General features: G+C 36.3%; 2 protein-coding genes across 6 annotated transcripts; one reads left to right on the top strand and one right to left on the bottom strand.

Annotated features, from left to right (window-relative positions):
- Positions 1-4,453: 4,453 nt before the first annotated feature.
- Positions 4,454-16,446, bottom strand: LOC141666698 (uncharacterized). Of its 4 annotated transcripts, XM_074472845.1 has the most exons (12): positions 16,133-16,446; positions 12,907-15,699; positions 12,724-12,827; positions 12,524-12,593; positions 10,791-11,600; positions 9,796-9,998; positions 9,410-9,533; positions 8,254-8,460; positions 6,519-6,752; positions 5,742-5,923; positions 4,830-5,483; positions 4,454-4,741 (listed from the first exon to the last, which is right to left on the bottom strand). In XM_074472845.1, the coding sequence occupies exons 1-9, from the start codon at positions 16,286-16,288 to the stop codon at positions 6,609-6,611; spliced, it is 4,611 nt and encodes a 1,536-aa protein (XP_074328946.1). In that variant the 5' UTR covers positions 16,289-16,446; the 3' UTR covers positions 4,454-4,741; positions 4,830-5,483; positions 5,742-5,923; positions 6,519-6,608. The 4 variants fall into 4 exon arrangements, with proteins under 4 accessions (XP_074328946.1, XP_074328944.1, XP_074328945.1 ...); XM_074472843.1 differs by having other exon boundaries at positions 4,454-5,483; XM_074472844.1 differs by lacking the exon at positions 5,742-5,923 and having other exon boundaries at positions 4,454-5,483.
- On the top strand, positions 4,976-5,892 carry LOC141666699 (putative WRKY transcription factor 51). 2 transcript variants are annotated; one of them, XM_074472847.1, is made up of 2 exons: positions 4,976-5,508; positions 5,715-5,892. In XM_074472847.1, exons 1-2 carry the CDS (start codon positions 4,976-4,978, stop codon positions 5,890-5,892), a joined length of 711 nt encoding a protein of 236 aa, XP_074328948.1. The 2 variants fall into 2 exon arrangements, with proteins under 2 accessions (XP_074328948.1, XP_074328949.1); XM_074472848.1 differs by having other exon boundaries at positions 5,727-5,892.
- Positions 16,447-18,106: the final 1,660 nt, after the last annotated feature.

Consider the following 18,106-nt stretch of genomic DNA (forward strand, 5'->3'; position numbering starts at 1 on the left):
AAAAAGAAAAAAGAAGAAGGAAGATACTGGAAACATGCGAGGACGCGTCCTAAGAATCTACCGCATGTGATGCACTGCGATGACGCGTCTTAGTAAAGTATTGTCCCTATGTGACCTCTAGTTAAAACGACTTAAACATACGTCTTAAACAAAGGAATATAAGACGTGCCCTGACGGGTAGACGCGTCATACGTGGTTGCAGTGCGGTGGAATTTTAACCGACTGTTAGCAATTTGGGGAAAATGTAACAAAACCCTAAGAACATGTAATTCAAGAATCAAAATAGCAAAATATGGAGATTTGTTATATATACACATATATATATACGACAAAAATGAAGAACAGTGCATGAAAACACGAAGCATATGAACGGTTTCTTGCTCATTAAAATCGATTTTCTCAATCAAATAAGGAAGTAAAAGAAGATATGCGTACCTTGTGAGTTGACGGTTGGATTGAGCTAAAGAAATCGGGAAATGGTCGGCTGAATCGTCGGAATTTTGAACTTGAAGTTTAGAGGCGGTGGTGGTTTTCTGAGAGGGAGAAGGATAAAAATGACGGTGGGAGTTCCTTCTTTGGGTATTTATAGAGGAAGGTATAGCTGACATGAAGGACAGCTGTATGCCGCAAGTACAGAGTGAAGGTAAGGCGCGTCCTGAGCAATTGACGCGTCATGTGAGCCAAATTTCGTTGCTTGGATTTAAGGATAAAAATTCCAATTTTGTTTTCAACTGCAAATGGAATTTGGGGTAGTTGTTATACCCAAAATTTGGCATTGAATTGACTCGGGTCAAATGCGGATTACGTTCGGTCAAACCCGGTATTGCGTTGTAGAAGGTTAGGACGCGTCCATGCACCGAGGACGTGCCTATATTTGAGGAGATGTTTTATGGTCTAGTGATGGCGAAGCTTGGGAGTGTATGATTGGGAAAGGAGGCGCCCAAGCGTTTTGGACGCGTCAACGGTGGTGAAAGTACTTGGCAAATGTGGTCTTTTGGCAATGGAAGTTAAAGGACGCGCCTGTCTCTATTAGGACGCGTCTTGTTGCTGTGGCATGCTGTAAAAAACAGTTGATGAAGAAACAATGTTGGTTTTATAAAAGTGAGGACGCGCCCAGAGTCTTAGGACGCGTCCTGTGTTTGGTGAATACACTTTTAATGGTGACTTCAGGGCAAAGCTTGCATGGAGAGGAGCAATGGAGATTATTTTTTACTAACGTATTTGTTGCAGGTACTCTTTAAAGAATTCCCTCCTTGAGACGGTCAAGGAGGGGGATGTCCGTGAAAAGCTTGAAGGCCTCCAGGGGTATGCCTGATGATTGAAGGCCTCCTCCTGTATTAAACGGGTATCCTCGTTGGGGATGCGGGGTTAACATTGGTGTGTGCTTTGGGAACTCCGTTCTTGTATTCAACGGGTGTCCTCGTTGGAGAACTTTGGAGTCATCCTGCACTTTACACCCAAGAGCTTGGGATCACATGTCCTGTTATATGGTGGGTTATCCTCATTCGGGGTGCGTCCGGCACTTGGGGTGAACCGTGACTATACCTGCGCCCGTAAATCAAGGGAAATAGCTGTAGCGGAGTGTTATCTTTGCGCAGGGAGATGCACTATCCGTGAAGTCCTGCGATTACGGACGAGCCTTGGGCCTTTGCGGTTGGGCCTCATAGTTGGACATTCCTAAAGCTAGCGGAAGACGGACTTTGGATGGGCTTCTACCGGGTCTAGGGAATAAGAAGGCTAAGCCCATTAGATTTCTTGTTCCACAAGAACTACGTCAGGCTTGATCCCTATATAAAGGGTACGTAAGCACATTGAGAGGGTAAGAAGTTGAGAGCTGATAAGAGAGCCACCACTTACTCTGATCAATCTCATCCTAAAACAACCACAAACCACCACACACCGCTTAATTTTCCGGCGAACAACCACCGTCATAGATCTTAATTCCGGCGAGAAACCTCAATCTTTGTTGTTACCAGATTCCTCCGTCAACAGTACTCTAGGAATATTGGCCCTACGAGGGATTATTTAGTTTATTAGGTGCCTTAGGCACATTGGCCCTTTGAGGGATTGATTTAGTTTATTTTATGTTCTAGGCACATTGGAACTTCGGGGGAATTGATTTAGTTTTGTTGCTCTAGGCACATTGGTTTAGTTTATCTGGTGCTCTAGGCACATTGACCCTTCGCGAGATTTGATTATATTTGGATACAATTTGAATTCAGATACAATTTTTATTTGGTTGGGGATTAGATACAGTTTGTTGACTTGGATTCGGTTATTTGGAGTTTGTATTGGGTTGATTAAGGAGTTTGGTTTTGGATATGGATTCAGTTTGGCATGCAGTTTTGTTATTGTTTTTGATGGCTGCAAATTTGTTGCTTTGGTGATTTGGTTGCTTTTTTTCTCTTGGGTTGCTGCGTCTTTGGACGATTTCTCTTTTGTTGTTGCGTCTTTGGATTCGTTTGAAAGTTTTTGGTTTGTTTGGATTCGTAACTCTGTTTTTGAATTTGTTTGGATACTCTTGAATCTGGTGTTGCAGCTTTGGGTTTGTGGTTACGTTGTTCCGTCTCTTAGTTGGCAAACTCCCCATTCAACATCGTGAGTTTGAGGGGGGTGTCAACATGATATTATATTATTGGATAGTTTAATTTTTATAATAATTTTATTATTAGAATATTTTTTTTATTATATTTGATTGTTCGCTATATAAGCTACTCTTCTTTTATAATTGAGACCAAATTGTATTATTATAAAACCCTATTTTATCTTCTCATTTGCTTTATTTGTACGTATTTGCAAGAGAATTATGTTGCTGACAATAATATGTTAGTTGAACCACGGAATTATCACTGGAGTAATTTATCATAAAAACATATAAATTACTATAATAAAACTCTATGGTATAAATTTGTTAGGGTATTTAAGTCGATAAAAGCCTAGGGTTGTAATTCAAGCACAACTGAGCCGGTTATTCACCAAACGAGTTCGAGTGCAGATATTATTAAACAAGTCGAGCCGTTCGTTTAAGTTAAACGAGCTGAAATTTGTAACCGAGTTCGACTCGTTTAATAAATAAGCTAAGTCGAGATTACTCCCGAGTTAAATATGATTTAGACGAGTCGAATTAGCTCGCGAGTTTAAAACCTTAAAAATATAAAAAATAATTATAATTATATTATAATTAATTTTATTAAAATTCGAGCTCGGCTCGAGTTTGAGCTAACCGAACTCAGGTGAGTGAGTTCGAGCTCGCTTGAATTACAGTTGAAAAACCTGTCAGATCAAGACACAAAACTTGATGTGATATAAATTACACTTTGTTAAAATAGAATTATATCTGAATTGGCACAAGGGCCCTGGTGTTTATTTATGGGCACTGTGGTACAAAATCTGTGCAGGCCCAATATTTATCATGTGATGCGAGTCACCTTGAATTAGTTCAACTATCAGGCGTGTTCCACTGGGCCGAGAATGTTAACCCCATTGCTCGTTTCTTCTAGTAGTCCATATACAACGCATAATACAGCTTAATAGTACTCACATTGGGGTAATTTCTTCAAATACAATGCTTAATGCAGCTTAATTTTTTGATAAAAAATATCGATACAATACACATTTGTTATGTTCGGTATTTATTATGTTATGAACCAAACAAATAGGTAATACATAAAATTAACTATATTTAAAATTAAGGCTGATCGCATTTGAAGGATGCACATTCATTTTTTTCTAAAAATAATTAATTTCACAAAAAAATTGAAAAGGTAAAAAATTATATACACCTTCATAAATTGTGTATCTCGTCGGTTAAAATGGCCAAAAGTTAAATGAGCATCCTTGTTACTTGACTTGAAAATGATATTTTGTGAATTTTAATATATTAATATACCGCATTTACTTTGAATATTTTACAAAATCATCAATAAAATAATCAACCGAAATTGTGGAGGTAATTGGCTATAACCATGAACCGATAGTAAGTAGGATATGTTGTAAAATTAATCAGGATAATATCTTAAGGTGCTTATATATTATCCGATTTGTTCATATATATTGTAATTGTACGGTTATAAAAACGCAAGTAAAAATTTCCATGTAATGTCGTCACATTCTTACATTTATTTATTGAAATTTTGTATTCTAAGATAAGGTTTATCTACTGAGAGCGATGACACTATATTCTTGAAATGAAAGATGTGTTCCGGTTTTAGCAACAAACACAGAGCTTAAAGCTTATTGTTGTAACTTGTACAGCTTGAGTTACAAGATGGGGGTGTGCGTGCAGGTCTATATTTTCTAAACCACCACAAAACCAATTAGATTGACCAATACTTCAACATTATGAACTAGTTAGTTTAACCATATCAAGATTTTTTAACCTCCTTAACTTCTCTTGATTTAGCTGATTCTCTATATGTAGATTAGTAAAAGACACCTACTTTGACTCACCATATGTGAGATGGATATCATTTACATCAAGAGGTAATATATTTGTTTATTTGGTGTATTTGCATGCAAGGGTGCTAATATACAAGTGAATTTAGTTTGCTAGGTATCGCTTCTATTAGGGCAGTTGAACAGAAAGTAGGTAAACTGTAGTTGGCTACTTGGCTTCATCAAAGGTACAAGCTTCCAGGGGCTCCCATAGCTATACACCTTGAGCCCGAAGCTACCTTGCTCTCCTTCGACTGTGTGTATAGACATCTACATATTTATATCCCCCCGTATTCAAACATCACTCCTGTTATTTCATGGTGTATATTCTCAGTTAAACTGAATGTCAGATCAAAAGCAAATGTTTGCTTAGGATGCATACTAAGAAAACTCACTCTGTTCATCTGATCATCTGATATAAAGCTCCATTATCACTGATCATCTGATATATAGCTCCATTATCACTGATCATCTGATATATAGCTCCATTATCACTGATCATCTGATTAGAGCTCCATTGTTACTGTTCAACTGAAATCTCATGGATGAAGATGCAATACAACCACCATCTCCGCCTCCATTTCTGACCAATGAAGATATAATACAACCACCACCTCCACCTCCATTTCAGACCGAAAATGCTTTTATCAGTGATAATAATGACGATATATTTCCATACTTTCTAAATTCCTCACTCCTATTTCCATCAACATCGCAAAACCAATATTACCCAACTAATGGTCCACTTTTAACACAGAACTCTCAAATTTATTTGGAGAATATAGACTGGATAAGCACCATGCTCAATGGTAAGCCCAAGGAAAACCGTGACCAAATGCCGCCATCACCATGTGTACCAGTACTAGCTTCTACGAATAACACGTCAAATATTGGAAGTGGAGGAGGAGACTGTCAAAATAACTGCATAAACAAACGGAGAGGAGCAAGTAAAACCAAGAAACCTAATCCTCCAAGGGTTGCCTTCCATACTCGGAGCTCCGAGGACATTCTGGACGATGGTTATAAGTGGCGCAAATATGGCCAGAAATCTGTTAAGCATAGCAAACAACCAAGGTATATGTTATTCTGCTCTTCCATCTGTATAGGTGTTGCCTTTTAATAAAAAGAACAGCTGTTTAATGCATAAATATGTAAACAACAGACACACACACACACACTTAAGCGTCCGCACACACATATATTATATTGTACTGAAAAAATCTATAATTATGGGATTATCTTTTGGTATTTTCTGATACAATATTCTGTAATAATAAAAGGAGCTACTACAGATGTACACATCATACCTGCAACGTGAAGAAGCAAATCCAGCGTCTTTCCAAAGATAACAGTGTTGTAGTGACAACTTACGAAGGCATTCATAATCATCCTTGTGAGAAATTAATGGAGACCTTGAGTCCCCTTCTGAGGCAACTTCAATTTCTCTCTAGGTTCTAGCTAATTGAATACACACACAGGGTACAGGCATCTGTTTCAAAGTATTATATTTCTCATTGCGCAAGCTAATCATGTAAGTATTTTAATTTAATCTTTCATGTCAAAGACTTCTTATCTATTTTCTTATGTGTCAATTTACCAATTGTTTAATTCTTTAACAAGCCTTTTGAGAAAGAGAAAAAAAACTGTGATATCTATACATGGGGTTATTCACTAAATGGGTAACATTTACATTTAAGGCCTCAGGTCAGCGATTGATAAAATGCACACGACGAAAAAAATCCTATACCATCATAGACAGCAAATGTAGTTCTTCCCATGTGTTAAATCAAAACTATAATATCATTTAACCAACATATTACAAACCTATACAACTTCCTCCAGGAAGGAGAAAGACAAAAAAAAATAACAGTATCCAAAAGAAATGAGATGGAGATAAAAGGAGATGAAGGGATAAAACAAAAATGTGTGCGTTGTATTCTGTGCATAACCCCGTTACATTGAAGAGAAATCTACTGAAGTGTAGACTTTAGGCAAGAGTGGGAGAGGCTTATGATATTACGCTTTTATCAATTGATGAATATATATCATCCTCCAAAAAAATACATGTAGAAAGAGAAGTATACCTGTAAATATGGAGTGCTCAACCGAAACTCTTCAAAATAGATGTAAATAAATCTCTTCAAGCTAAAGTTTCTATGGCTTGGACTTGTATCTTATAACTGAAAACTGCCTAAATCACGGCCATGTTGGGAAAGTAATATTTTTCTTTCGCCAACCCATTGCAGCCGGTACGATAAGTCTAGATTATGAATCAAGAGCTTTAACCTGTCTGTTTCATTTGATTCCCTTGCATTTTCCTACAATGAGGTTAAGGTTTTTAATCTTAATATTTCAAATTAACATTTAGGAGAAATAAACAAACATGAGCAATGATGGTTAGGAAATTAAGCTAAAAGTACTACTGTCAATGATCAATTGATACATTAGGAAAAACACAGGTAAGCTGCCAAATAAATACTGCTAACTGCTTAATGGTAAATAAATTTCCGTAAAGATGCAACAAAAATTTGGTTTATAAAGATTCACCATTGTATGCACAAAGGTGAAATTGCTCACCTAATATTCAACTTACAACTTTAAGCAACTTTCTCTTAAGTTTGCGGTTTGTATGTTGAGAAGGTTCAAAGACTGAAATGTAGGCTCAAGGACCTGACAAACAACAGCATTCTCAACGCACTGAACTGAATGTTCAGGGTCCCCAGGTCGTATGTCAAGGCCCTGACTTTTTGGTTCAGGGCCTTAGCTTTGGGATTTTCTAGTTTGACCAACATTTTAAGTTTGACTCAACAATCTTCTCTTATAATACACAAATGTAATTGTAAAACTAAAACAACTGAGAGAGAGAGATAGAGAGGGAGGGGGGGAGGGCGGGAGGGAGGGAGGGAGAACTTAAGGTGGCTTGTGCAGGAATTTTTTTAAACCGCTAAACTTTGTCTTGTGTGATTGTCGTTTATTTTTCTTCTTCTAGATTACGTCTTTGTTTCCTTTCCTTTGTTTTATTCCAAAAATAATTTTTAGGACTTTGTCTAAATAAAGAAGTAAGACCCGACAAATTACATGCCTGACTAGAAAAAGAATGGCACTTGACTGATTGATCATGAATGAGCAAATAAGAGTTGCCTCACAAAATTAGAGAATAATTCAAAAGAGGACTTCCATTTAAAATTATTTTAGTTTACAGTTTGTGATTAATAAAAAACTATTAAGATGCAAAAGGATTCAAAACTTGATTTTTTTTAAACAAGATATGCGACTCTTTCTTTGTCTCGGAAACAGTAACACCCCGTGTAGAACTAAATAGTCTGAAATTATGAATCAAAAGTGGGGGTTATCAGACTTGACTCTGATACTACGTGTTACTGTTTATTTTTGCCTAAGGTGACGCGGCTAGTCGCATAAGGACAAACAGATGGAGATCTATTTCAACCTGTCTTAGCAACTGACCTGGATTAGAAATAAGTCTGATGGGGTCATCTGATCACATGCAATAGGTAGGGACACAAAAACCAAAAGTCTTCTCTCACAAAGGCAAGAGATTTTGAGGTGAAAAATGAAATAACCCAGTATTATACTATTATTAGTTATTACACAAGGGATTGGGAGTTGGAATCAAGGATCTGCACTATGTTTTATGACTGACACTTCAAACTTATGGCATTTAGCACAGAGAAGTAAAGAAATTGCTTCTACTATATCAATAATTTGTTTAATCCAATTTTATTTATTAATATAAGCAATGAGTAACTGAGAGATAACAAATGCAAATATATATTATGGCACTATCGGTAAAGGTAATACCTGAGAACTGGCCTGCCGCCCGTTACCAAGCACACTTGCCATTATGCTTGACCTAGTGGAATTAGGTGAAAAACCCTCCCAAGGAGGAACAAATATTAATTTAGTGTATTGGACAGGAGCAAGATTTCGGCTGAGCTTCTCCCACCATACAGATCCTAGTGACCACCATCGGATCATTAAACCGTTCTCTGAAAACGCAACTAGCCCCTGCCATTAGACAACAATTGCAGGTCATATGCTATTTTCTTAGAATCTGAGACACGGCTCACTGGACTGTAAATTCCTTAAGGCCCTCGACAAGACTGTGAATATTCAAATACACATTAATATACATATTCCTGAAAAAACTTCTTAATATAGTTCTGCAACCCAAATCAGAATACTCCCTCCATCCCACTGAATTCTTTACATACTTTTTCCTCATGCTTGGCACACATTTAAATAGTTCTATAATTTATTTTTAGAATTTTATTTTTCTGTATAAAAGTTTAAACATTATATTTTTATTTAAAAGAAAAAAAAATTAAATCTATTTAGGGAACCATGTTTTACGGAAGCCTAAAAATTTACGAAAAGAATTACACTGAAAACTGAATTAACTGCTACTTTGACAATAACCTCTACAATTCAAGCTCATTTTTTCTAGATGACGAAAAAATGTAACAGCTTTATGTCTAGCATCTATGTAATGCAGTTTTATCTTTGTGTCGTAAAACTTTCACTAGCAGATGATCGAAAGAATCAGCAGGCATATGGTGCAATGATGTTTCCAAGATAACTGCAGGATACATTCTATGACTTATTGAACTGCTGATTAATTGAGCCATTAATGGTTGGTTGAGCTATGCGATATGCTAGGCATGAATTTGAAGGCCATCAACAGAAATTCAAAACTAACATACTGAAAGCAAACAAAAAAACTAACATGCTCGGAAATAATATAGAAACCTGCGCACACACAAACACTTCACTACTAGCTCTGGTTGAACATAGGTCAATCCAATGTGATTTATAAAGACAACAGAGATGGCTTTTAGAGTTCCACAACAGTATTCATATGCAATTTCTATGATTAAGGTAAAGGTTATTTGCAATCACAGTAATTAGCAGGATTATGAATATGACTTTACAAGTTACCAATGTTCTACAAAAGTACCTCTCCATCCGGTGAAAAGCTTAGAGCTGAAATTGCAGTAGCTACCGACAGTTTTGAATCTTCGCCGAGTAAACTAGGAAGTCCTGGAGGCCCACTTGCATCTAAGACTTTTATTGCTGTCATACTTTACATGAGAAGTTTGTAAGGAAAAATCTTTAAACAGTTGTCTGTAATTATATTTTTCCACAACGGAATGGAGAAAGGGGTTCGGTCTATTTTCTACAATAAACAACTTTATTAAACTTAACCTCTAAAGAACTAAATAAATAATGTACAAATCAACTTGAGTTTGAGTACCATGAAGTATTATGCAATTTGTAGCCAAACAGCAGAGCTGGTAATAATACATCTACATTCTACATTAAATTTATGTACAACTATATTACCTGTTCATATCATATACACGAATGTTAGCTTTATTAAGTTCTCCGAATGCATCTCCAACAGCCAGCCGAGTTGATGAGTCATTCAGGGTTACCATAGGGTATACCCGTATAATTTCCTTCAATGCTGCCATTGAACTTTGAAGGCATATCTTTCGCATGGCTGAGTTTGCAGGATCCATAGTTAGTAAAACGAAATTGATCACCTGTATATCTGAAGAAAATTAGATTATGGCATGAACAATCCTTTATGAATAATTCACTTCATAGGAATAAGAATAACCATACTTTACAAAGATGATTCTAGCATAGGTAATGCTGATGTGAGAGTTACAAGATTGATTGTTGTGAAGTCAATGACAATAAACCAACAGAACCCAAGAAAACAAGAAAGTATTAAAGCTTTTAAATAATAAAATTGACCCTTGAAAGCAATGACTATGAGCTACCGAGTGATTAAACAAGCAATAAAACTACAAAGTGGGACCTCCAAGTAGAAGCGTAGATCTATAAAACTAAGAAGTATCCGTTTCTAGCAATCTTCAAAGAGAAAAGATACTAATATCTCTGTGCAACATGATTACAAGTACTTGTTCCATTATAAAAACTCATGTCTACATTCTTTGTCCTAAACACGACAATCAATGGATGAGAACAGTGCAAGGTATATAAAACACAATTACAGGAGATACTATCCCAAGTTCCAAACTTTTAGTTCGGCTTTTAAAACTTTAAATTCTATACTTCCAGTTTGCTTCATCTATTCTTGCATATTGCATTATACCAATCTCTTCCAATGTTGATATCTGCATGTAATACGCATACCTAGGCACTAAGCAGTCTATTAATGAAATCGAAAAAAAATTAGTGGACACGGAATAATTGCCAACTAACTTTAAGCAACGCTACTTTAGTTCACAAATTTCAAAACTGTATTTTAATTAAATGTAGGGGATTTTTTTAGGCGGAATTAGTAATAAAGAGGTATTTACACCAACCTTGTCAAGGTATTGAGCCAAGTTTCTCGGAGAACCACGCACAATCCGGATGATAACTATAAGTGATACTACATGAATAGGTGAATCAGATGCAGTAGACCATATCTGACGTTCTACCACATGCAAAAATCCTAGTATATCAGCCATCGCAAGACTTGGAAGCAGAACTCCAATCAAAGTCTCCCGAATGTTAAGGGAGGGAACTACATTATGTGGTCTTGAGTTGGAAGATGCTCCACTCAAACACTCGATTTGAAAATATATATCGCCGATCAAACGAGGTATTTCAGAAGCAATGCAGGCCTTCCATGTATTCTCCATACCTTCTGCCAGAATCTCTGCTGCAGTGGAACTATATTTTTCATTCATGGCCATAACCAACTTCATTAAAGGATGAACAGCTAGTGTAGCAAGGTTTGGCTTGACAAGACTAGGATACCAAACAGCCAATGCCGCTGCAACAATGATATGAGATGTCATTGCATCTTGACTTGTTCCTTCAACACAAGCAATCCAGTCTTGCTCTTCAAATGTTTCTATCCAGGCAAGTATTTCAGATTCTTTAGCCGGGGAAACCACTTCTTCAGGCTGTCTATTCAATCCGAAATTGTTTGTAGAATTTTCGTCCGTGGTGGAGTACTTAGTTCCACTTTCCACTTTATCATTCTCCAATCTTACAAGTGTTGCAAAATCAATCGATTTCTTCCTGCACAAAGGTAGAGGAATACCCCGTGTGGCGGAGCAATGGAATAGAGAGCGCGCAGCCATTCGAACATGTTCGCTTTCATGTTGCCATAAACTTACCAAAAGCTGTGGAAAAAAATTAGGCTGGACATTTCCCAAGTACGATAACAAACAAAAAGAAAATAGAAACTATTACAAAACTTAATGCCTGTGTAAAGATCGAATGGATTAGAGAAAAGCAAATGAGATATCAAATAACAAAACTAAAGCATATACCAAGTAGAACTAGACCAAAGGCTTTCCTTCACTCCCTTAAACACTAGCAGGTAGCAACCATAATTTAAAATATCGAAATTTCATAAGAGTTCGTAACGGAGGGACAACTGTGATACAATAAAATTAGATACCATGGGAGATAGTTGTAGTGGTTTCCCTACATATAACGACAGCTTTTTACAGGGTGCTAATTACTTTACCTATTAAATTTATGTGGCTTTGACACCATACTAGTAGAGAACCTTTTTATTGTGTGCTTTAAAAATTCTTTTCCCGATACACCTTCTTAAATTTTTTAATTTCTTAATGCTTTTACATTACAATATAAAATATTTCTGGAAACTTTTCTTATTACTTACATAAAGTGTTAAATAATTATATATATTACATAGTTTAAGAATTATTTTTACATTTCGGGGTAAAATGGGTCTAGACGGATTTTGGAGAAACTGGTAGAAGACCTTGCTGCGATTAATCAGCCTGTTTCAGAACCCAGTGCACAACAAAATATTGACCCGCTTGCATTACACTCCCCTAATAAATTTAGGAATACTGAAAGCCACCTTTATCTTTTCATTACCAATTACAGTCTACAACTTAAAACCTACCCCCATAATCTTAAAAATTGCCCTCAATTCCACAAGTTCAAAATTCAAGTGGTGGAAACACCAATACAGACTACATACTGATGAAATATATAACAATCAAATAAATACAAGAAGTTAAGAACTCCATCTGAAACATACCAATATACCATCAATATTGAAAATTACCTCGAGCAAAGGAGGCTTTATATCCGGCATTTTCTCTGCAAAGTTGCGTGTATAAAATGCAGCTAGAACACTGAGAGAGGGGGGAGTGAGAGAGGCCATTAAATTAGTTACAGGTTTCAAAAATAACAAAGTATAAGACAGCTTCAAATTTTAGATCATAGTATGAACATATTTCTTTTTGGCTGTAGGCAAAGCTGTACCTGCTGGCTGTAGAACATGAAGGGGACAAGCTAACCATGTGCTGAGCAAGGGACACCATAGTTACTGATCTGACAGCACAGAACTCCGATGATGACTTCCAAAGCTAAAATGTTATTAAATTTCAGTTACGAGAAATGATCCAGCGACTTGGTAATAACATACAATGCAGTGAAATACATTACCTCAAGTGTGGTGCTGTGGGCAGGAAATGTCAATGTAAGAGACCCTTTGTCCCCCAGCAAACCTGAACCAACAAGGAAACCATCTGGTCTTTTAAGTTTCATCTCTGTCATTAGCAGCTTATCAAGGTCACTATCCACATCCCACAAGTGCAGAAAAGATAAGCTAAACCGAAGAAGACATCCTTCAAGTGTACTTTCCCAGCCGCTATTTTCCAAAGTAATATGCGAGGTACGTTCGCCAAAATCATCACTAGCGGCCATGTCCTGGGTACTCTGCACTTCAGCTCCCTGCCTTTTCAAAATGAAATCAGCCCTCTTGTCACCATCATTAGGCAGGTCAACCCCTAAATTCTCTATATGTTGTTTCTCACTAAAATCACTTGCAGCTTCAGAGGACTCAGCTATGTAACAAAGAGACATCAATGTGCCAAGGTCAAAATTTAGTGTTGCAATTCCTGGAAACAGGCAAGAACATGTAACTGCTATTCTTTTACTTGGGTCGGTTGAAATTCTAGATGAATAGATATTTGCAGCATCTCTTTTGCTAGCATGTATCTGGGAAGTACTAGGTTCGTCCATCTTTGTATTAGCAGAGGAGAACTGAGAGGAGTGTCCTCCCTTCCGAGAGTTATTAAACTGAGATCGTGAAAACGGTGCAACTGCAGAAAATGGATATGTCAACATGGAAGCAGAGGAATATGCATTTATTGCAGCAAAAGAAAGGGAATCCACGTCTATGCTGTTACAGAAATGATCAAACATCGAATGAGCGGCAATCCCGCGAAGAACTCGTTCACGAGCACCAGTTTTCATGTCCCAGATGTAAAGGCTGTCTATGCCATCAGCTAATTTTGTATGGCTCAAGCAAAGGCATGCTACATAGCCTTTTGAAGTATCCCATAACACATTAGAGGGGCAGTTTTGGTGTCCAGGAAACATTCTCTCCACACGCAAGGTCTCAAGTGAAGCAAGAGCAACACAAGAGTCCTCTCCTATAGAAAGAAAGCAATCTATCCAAGGATGGTCAGTTAGTGGTGGAGGCAAAATAATTTGGCGTACAGGAGCTACGTGTTGGTGCAGCACAGTAATGAGATTGCTCGAGTCTAGATCCCATATGCGAACTGTGCAGTCAATGCTTCCTGAGACTAGTACATGATTATAGCTTAAAATTTCAGAGATACTAGTCATCTTATGCGCAGCCAAACATAGTACTGCACCTGTGTGCCCTGAGAGATACTGTTTCGAAGCATGTAAACCTGATCCATGTCTAGGACTCCGATTAGCATCAAGCGCTCCAAAGAACTTATCAAACTGAAGAACTTCTATTTCTCCGTTGTAGAAGCCATAGACTATGGCATAAGGTGCATGATGGTTTTCAGATATAACTATTGAAGATGATACAAGGCTTTTTTCTTGGAAACGGTTATATATTTCATCACTTGCACGTACATCATCTGCATTACTGGAACGTGGATTAAATGTATTTGAAGATGTTGAACTAGTTTCTTGACTAATAGCATTCACACCAGTCTCATTCATCGCACCGTCAGTTATATGTGATGACCTAGAACTCATAACCCAACTTTCAAGAAAACTGCCGTTCCCGATCATTTTGCACTCCCTACAATTTCCATTTTTATCACGCTGCTGCGGCAACAACCACATAGTGACCTGTGGTGTCCAAGGCATAGGTTCTTCCTTTTGACAACAAACTGATTCAATACGAAGCAAACAGCAGTTGAGCTGAAGATAACTAAGTTTTAATGTCGCATGATGTGAAACAGAAGGGATCAGAAATACAGGCTCAGACTTGAAAATATTACCCAAGTATGATACATCGTACAGAATAGCACAGCCTCTATTATTCCAAACAGCAAAAGTCTCTACAAATATTTTCTCAGATTCGTCAGAATACACTTTTGTCCTGGCCTCATCTTGTTCCAGGAACATACATCCTATGACATGTGATTGATTGTCACTTCCTACGACACAAAGTGGACTGTCTAAGAATGAAATATTTCCAACTATCGTACCATCGTTCACTAACCTAAATAGGCAATAAGTCCTATATACAAGGGCTAAAACCTGTTGAACTGTAGCAAATGATATCACCAGACCTCCGTCATTAGACCCATTTACCAAGTCCCCTAACTCTGTACTAAGGGAATTTCTTTGTAAGCTAGTCGAATTTTCCCCATTCAGGTCTGAGTCTTTTAATAAAGATATAAATTCAGCTTTACCTGCTGAGTCTATGATCATCACAGATTGTGTCTCTATATTCCCAACAGGCAAGATTATAGACATGAACCTTAACGACCCAATAGATAAATTACCATGAAAAACAGTTTGTACAATGGTAAGACTATAAGAATCAACTACAACAATGCTGCACTTGGGAGGTTTTCCAGATTGCAATTCCTTGTCCATTAAAGCCTCGCCAGCTTCAGCAGATTCCTGAAAGTGATCCTCAGATAAATGGGCAGAATCAACGAAAGAACAGGCAACACATACATATCTCCGGTTTTCAGGTAACACTTGGACCATAGATGGACTCCCCATCCAAGGTGGCAATTTCCTTCTACGCCTGCAGTGGCCACTACCTCTACTCCAAACACACAATACACCATCAGAACAAGCACTTATAAGTGCACCATATTTCTCTGGTTTAGAGTTGAGCGCCACATTACTTAATTCTCCTGCTTTCTCTTCTCCAGGAACAGTGGCAGGAAAACATATGTCAAGATCGACTATTGGTGCAGCATGACCACACAACATCGCAATTGGTCTTACGCCCTGACCATTAAAGAAATTCATTAAACAAAGCAGCTTTTTTAATTACTTTTAACAGACACATCAAACAGTATATTTTTGCTTCATCACAACCCTACACTGAATCTACATATGTTCAATACTATAATCCAGTTTCGAAATGCAAGCTCCTTCGACAATCAATATATCATCAAATTAGGCACGCCACTTCTACAATTTACACTCCGACTAATTAATCCAACTAAATAAGCTCACAGCTCACTTTAAAAATATAATAACAAAATGTTGAGCTACGTAGTAAAAGTAAAAACCTGAACACGCAAATACACAAACACAATGTATGCAAATATAAAACATACACTAGTACGCACGCTATCACTTATTTATCGAATTTTTGATAAACGAATAATCTCGATAAGTGAATAAAATTTGATTGTTTAACTGTAGTGATACTTACAGTGTTGGAATCAGTAGATACGATGTTCCAGCAGACGATGGTGCCATCGGATCCACCGGTGTAAAGAGTGGCCGGATTATCAAGTACGGCGGTGGCAGTGACTTGATGTGGCGGTGGACAGTCGGACCATATACACGCAATCGATCCACACTTCATAGGAATTTTATTTTCCAGGGATCAGAGTTCGGTGTTTGAGCACATGTATCTGCTACTATATAATTTGGATCGGACTAGTGAAAGTCACACCGGAAACGGTGAAGGATGCAGTGAAAACTAGTGCTGTAATTTTTGTGGAAAAATGCCCGGGACCCAAAAAAATTTCACAAATGATAATATGTTTACGCATAGATATTAATTTTTTTTAATAATAAACATGTGTCATAATTTAAAATTCATCATATACAAAATATTATGTTATTCACAAAAATATTTGGGAACCTAACTCTACTTATTTTTTGTGTCCAAATAATTTATTGGAACATCTCATTGATTAAGATACTCGATTTAAAATAGTTTGTTTTTATCATGAATTTTGTTATTTTTAATATGTTTATAGTGTTATAATTCATTACCTGTCTAAAAATATGTTTTAGAAAATTCTCGTTTTTTAAGCAAGTGGTCAGAGTTGAAAGCCATGATATACAACAACATTTGATAAGCATTTAATCATGTCGGGGTTATCCAATTATATTTTAAAACATCTTTTTAGTGATACTATTGTCATGAATTAATGTTGAACGTGATACTCCTATTTCCATGCGGTTACTCAACTTACAAAACATGCATCATAATTATTTTTATAATTGTAAAACTTATTTAAAGAAATTACTGTCATTTTACATAATTTATTCAAAAATTATAATTATATCATTAAAATATATTATATAACATTTTATTAAAATATATCATATACTCGTGTAATCATTTTATTAAAATATATCATATACTCGTGTAACAACTACAAAATACATATGTAATAGCATTTAACGTGATTTTTTCTCATTAATATTTACTAATATCAAAATATTATTAGAAGAATCTAATTGAAACCATCACAACATATACATTAAATATAAAAAGACGTATACGAGTGTATGTATCATCATTCCTCGATAAAATTTGAAGAATGGTTGTTAAATATTAGTAACTTGTATGAATTTATTGATATTTACATATTAGAGTAGACATGGCTATATATTTTATATAAGTTGCAATTTTTACCCATTTTTTATCTGAAGCATATTAAAGTATTCGGTGATGGGAGGTCTAATTCAAATATTTGGTGATTATGTTTTCCACAATAACGCATAGTCTATTTACGTTAAAAGTAACGTATAGTGTATTTATGTTAAAAGTGTGTTTCAGGTAGGTTTAGGTCACATTTATACCGGGATAAGGTCTTTATGTTATTAATGTAAATTAATACACACAAAAGTTCATTTCATTTACGGTTAAGCATGTGGGATACATTGAAAACAGTTATGGACCAATTACTTGATTATAAAAAAATTTAAATTCTTGAGAAATATGTTTGCTAATAGACCGTAAAAAGGGATACACCTAATCGAGAGGTGTTCACTTTGTCAGAGCAAGTCCAATTCAATGTTATCTTTGGTGTTATTGCTATATTATAGCACCAAATGCAAAAATACTCAACTCCAAAAAGGTGTCATACTTATATGTATGCATCCTTGGTTCTGTATTTGAAACTAAGGATGCATATATGCATCCTTACTACATCATCTATTACTACAAATTGAGCGGAAAAGTTAAATAATTATTGTCTTGTTCATCTTTAAATATCAAAACAATATTAAATCAAGCAGAAGTTAAAAGATTTATATAAATTTGAACCTAGTTATAAAACTAGCATTTGAGTGCAACTTTTATTTTAACATCTAAAACCACTTTTTGGTTTCAAATTATGGCAATAGTTACATCTATTTTAACATCACCATTGAACTTGCTCTTACG

This window comes from Apium graveolens, chromosome 6, assembly GCF_009905375.1.
Source record: "Apium graveolens cultivar Ventura chromosome 6, ASM990537v1, whole genome shotgun sequence".
NCBI classification, from domain to species: domain Eukaryota; kingdom Viridiplantae; phylum Streptophyta; class Magnoliopsida; order Apiales; family Apiaceae; genus Apium; species Apium graveolens.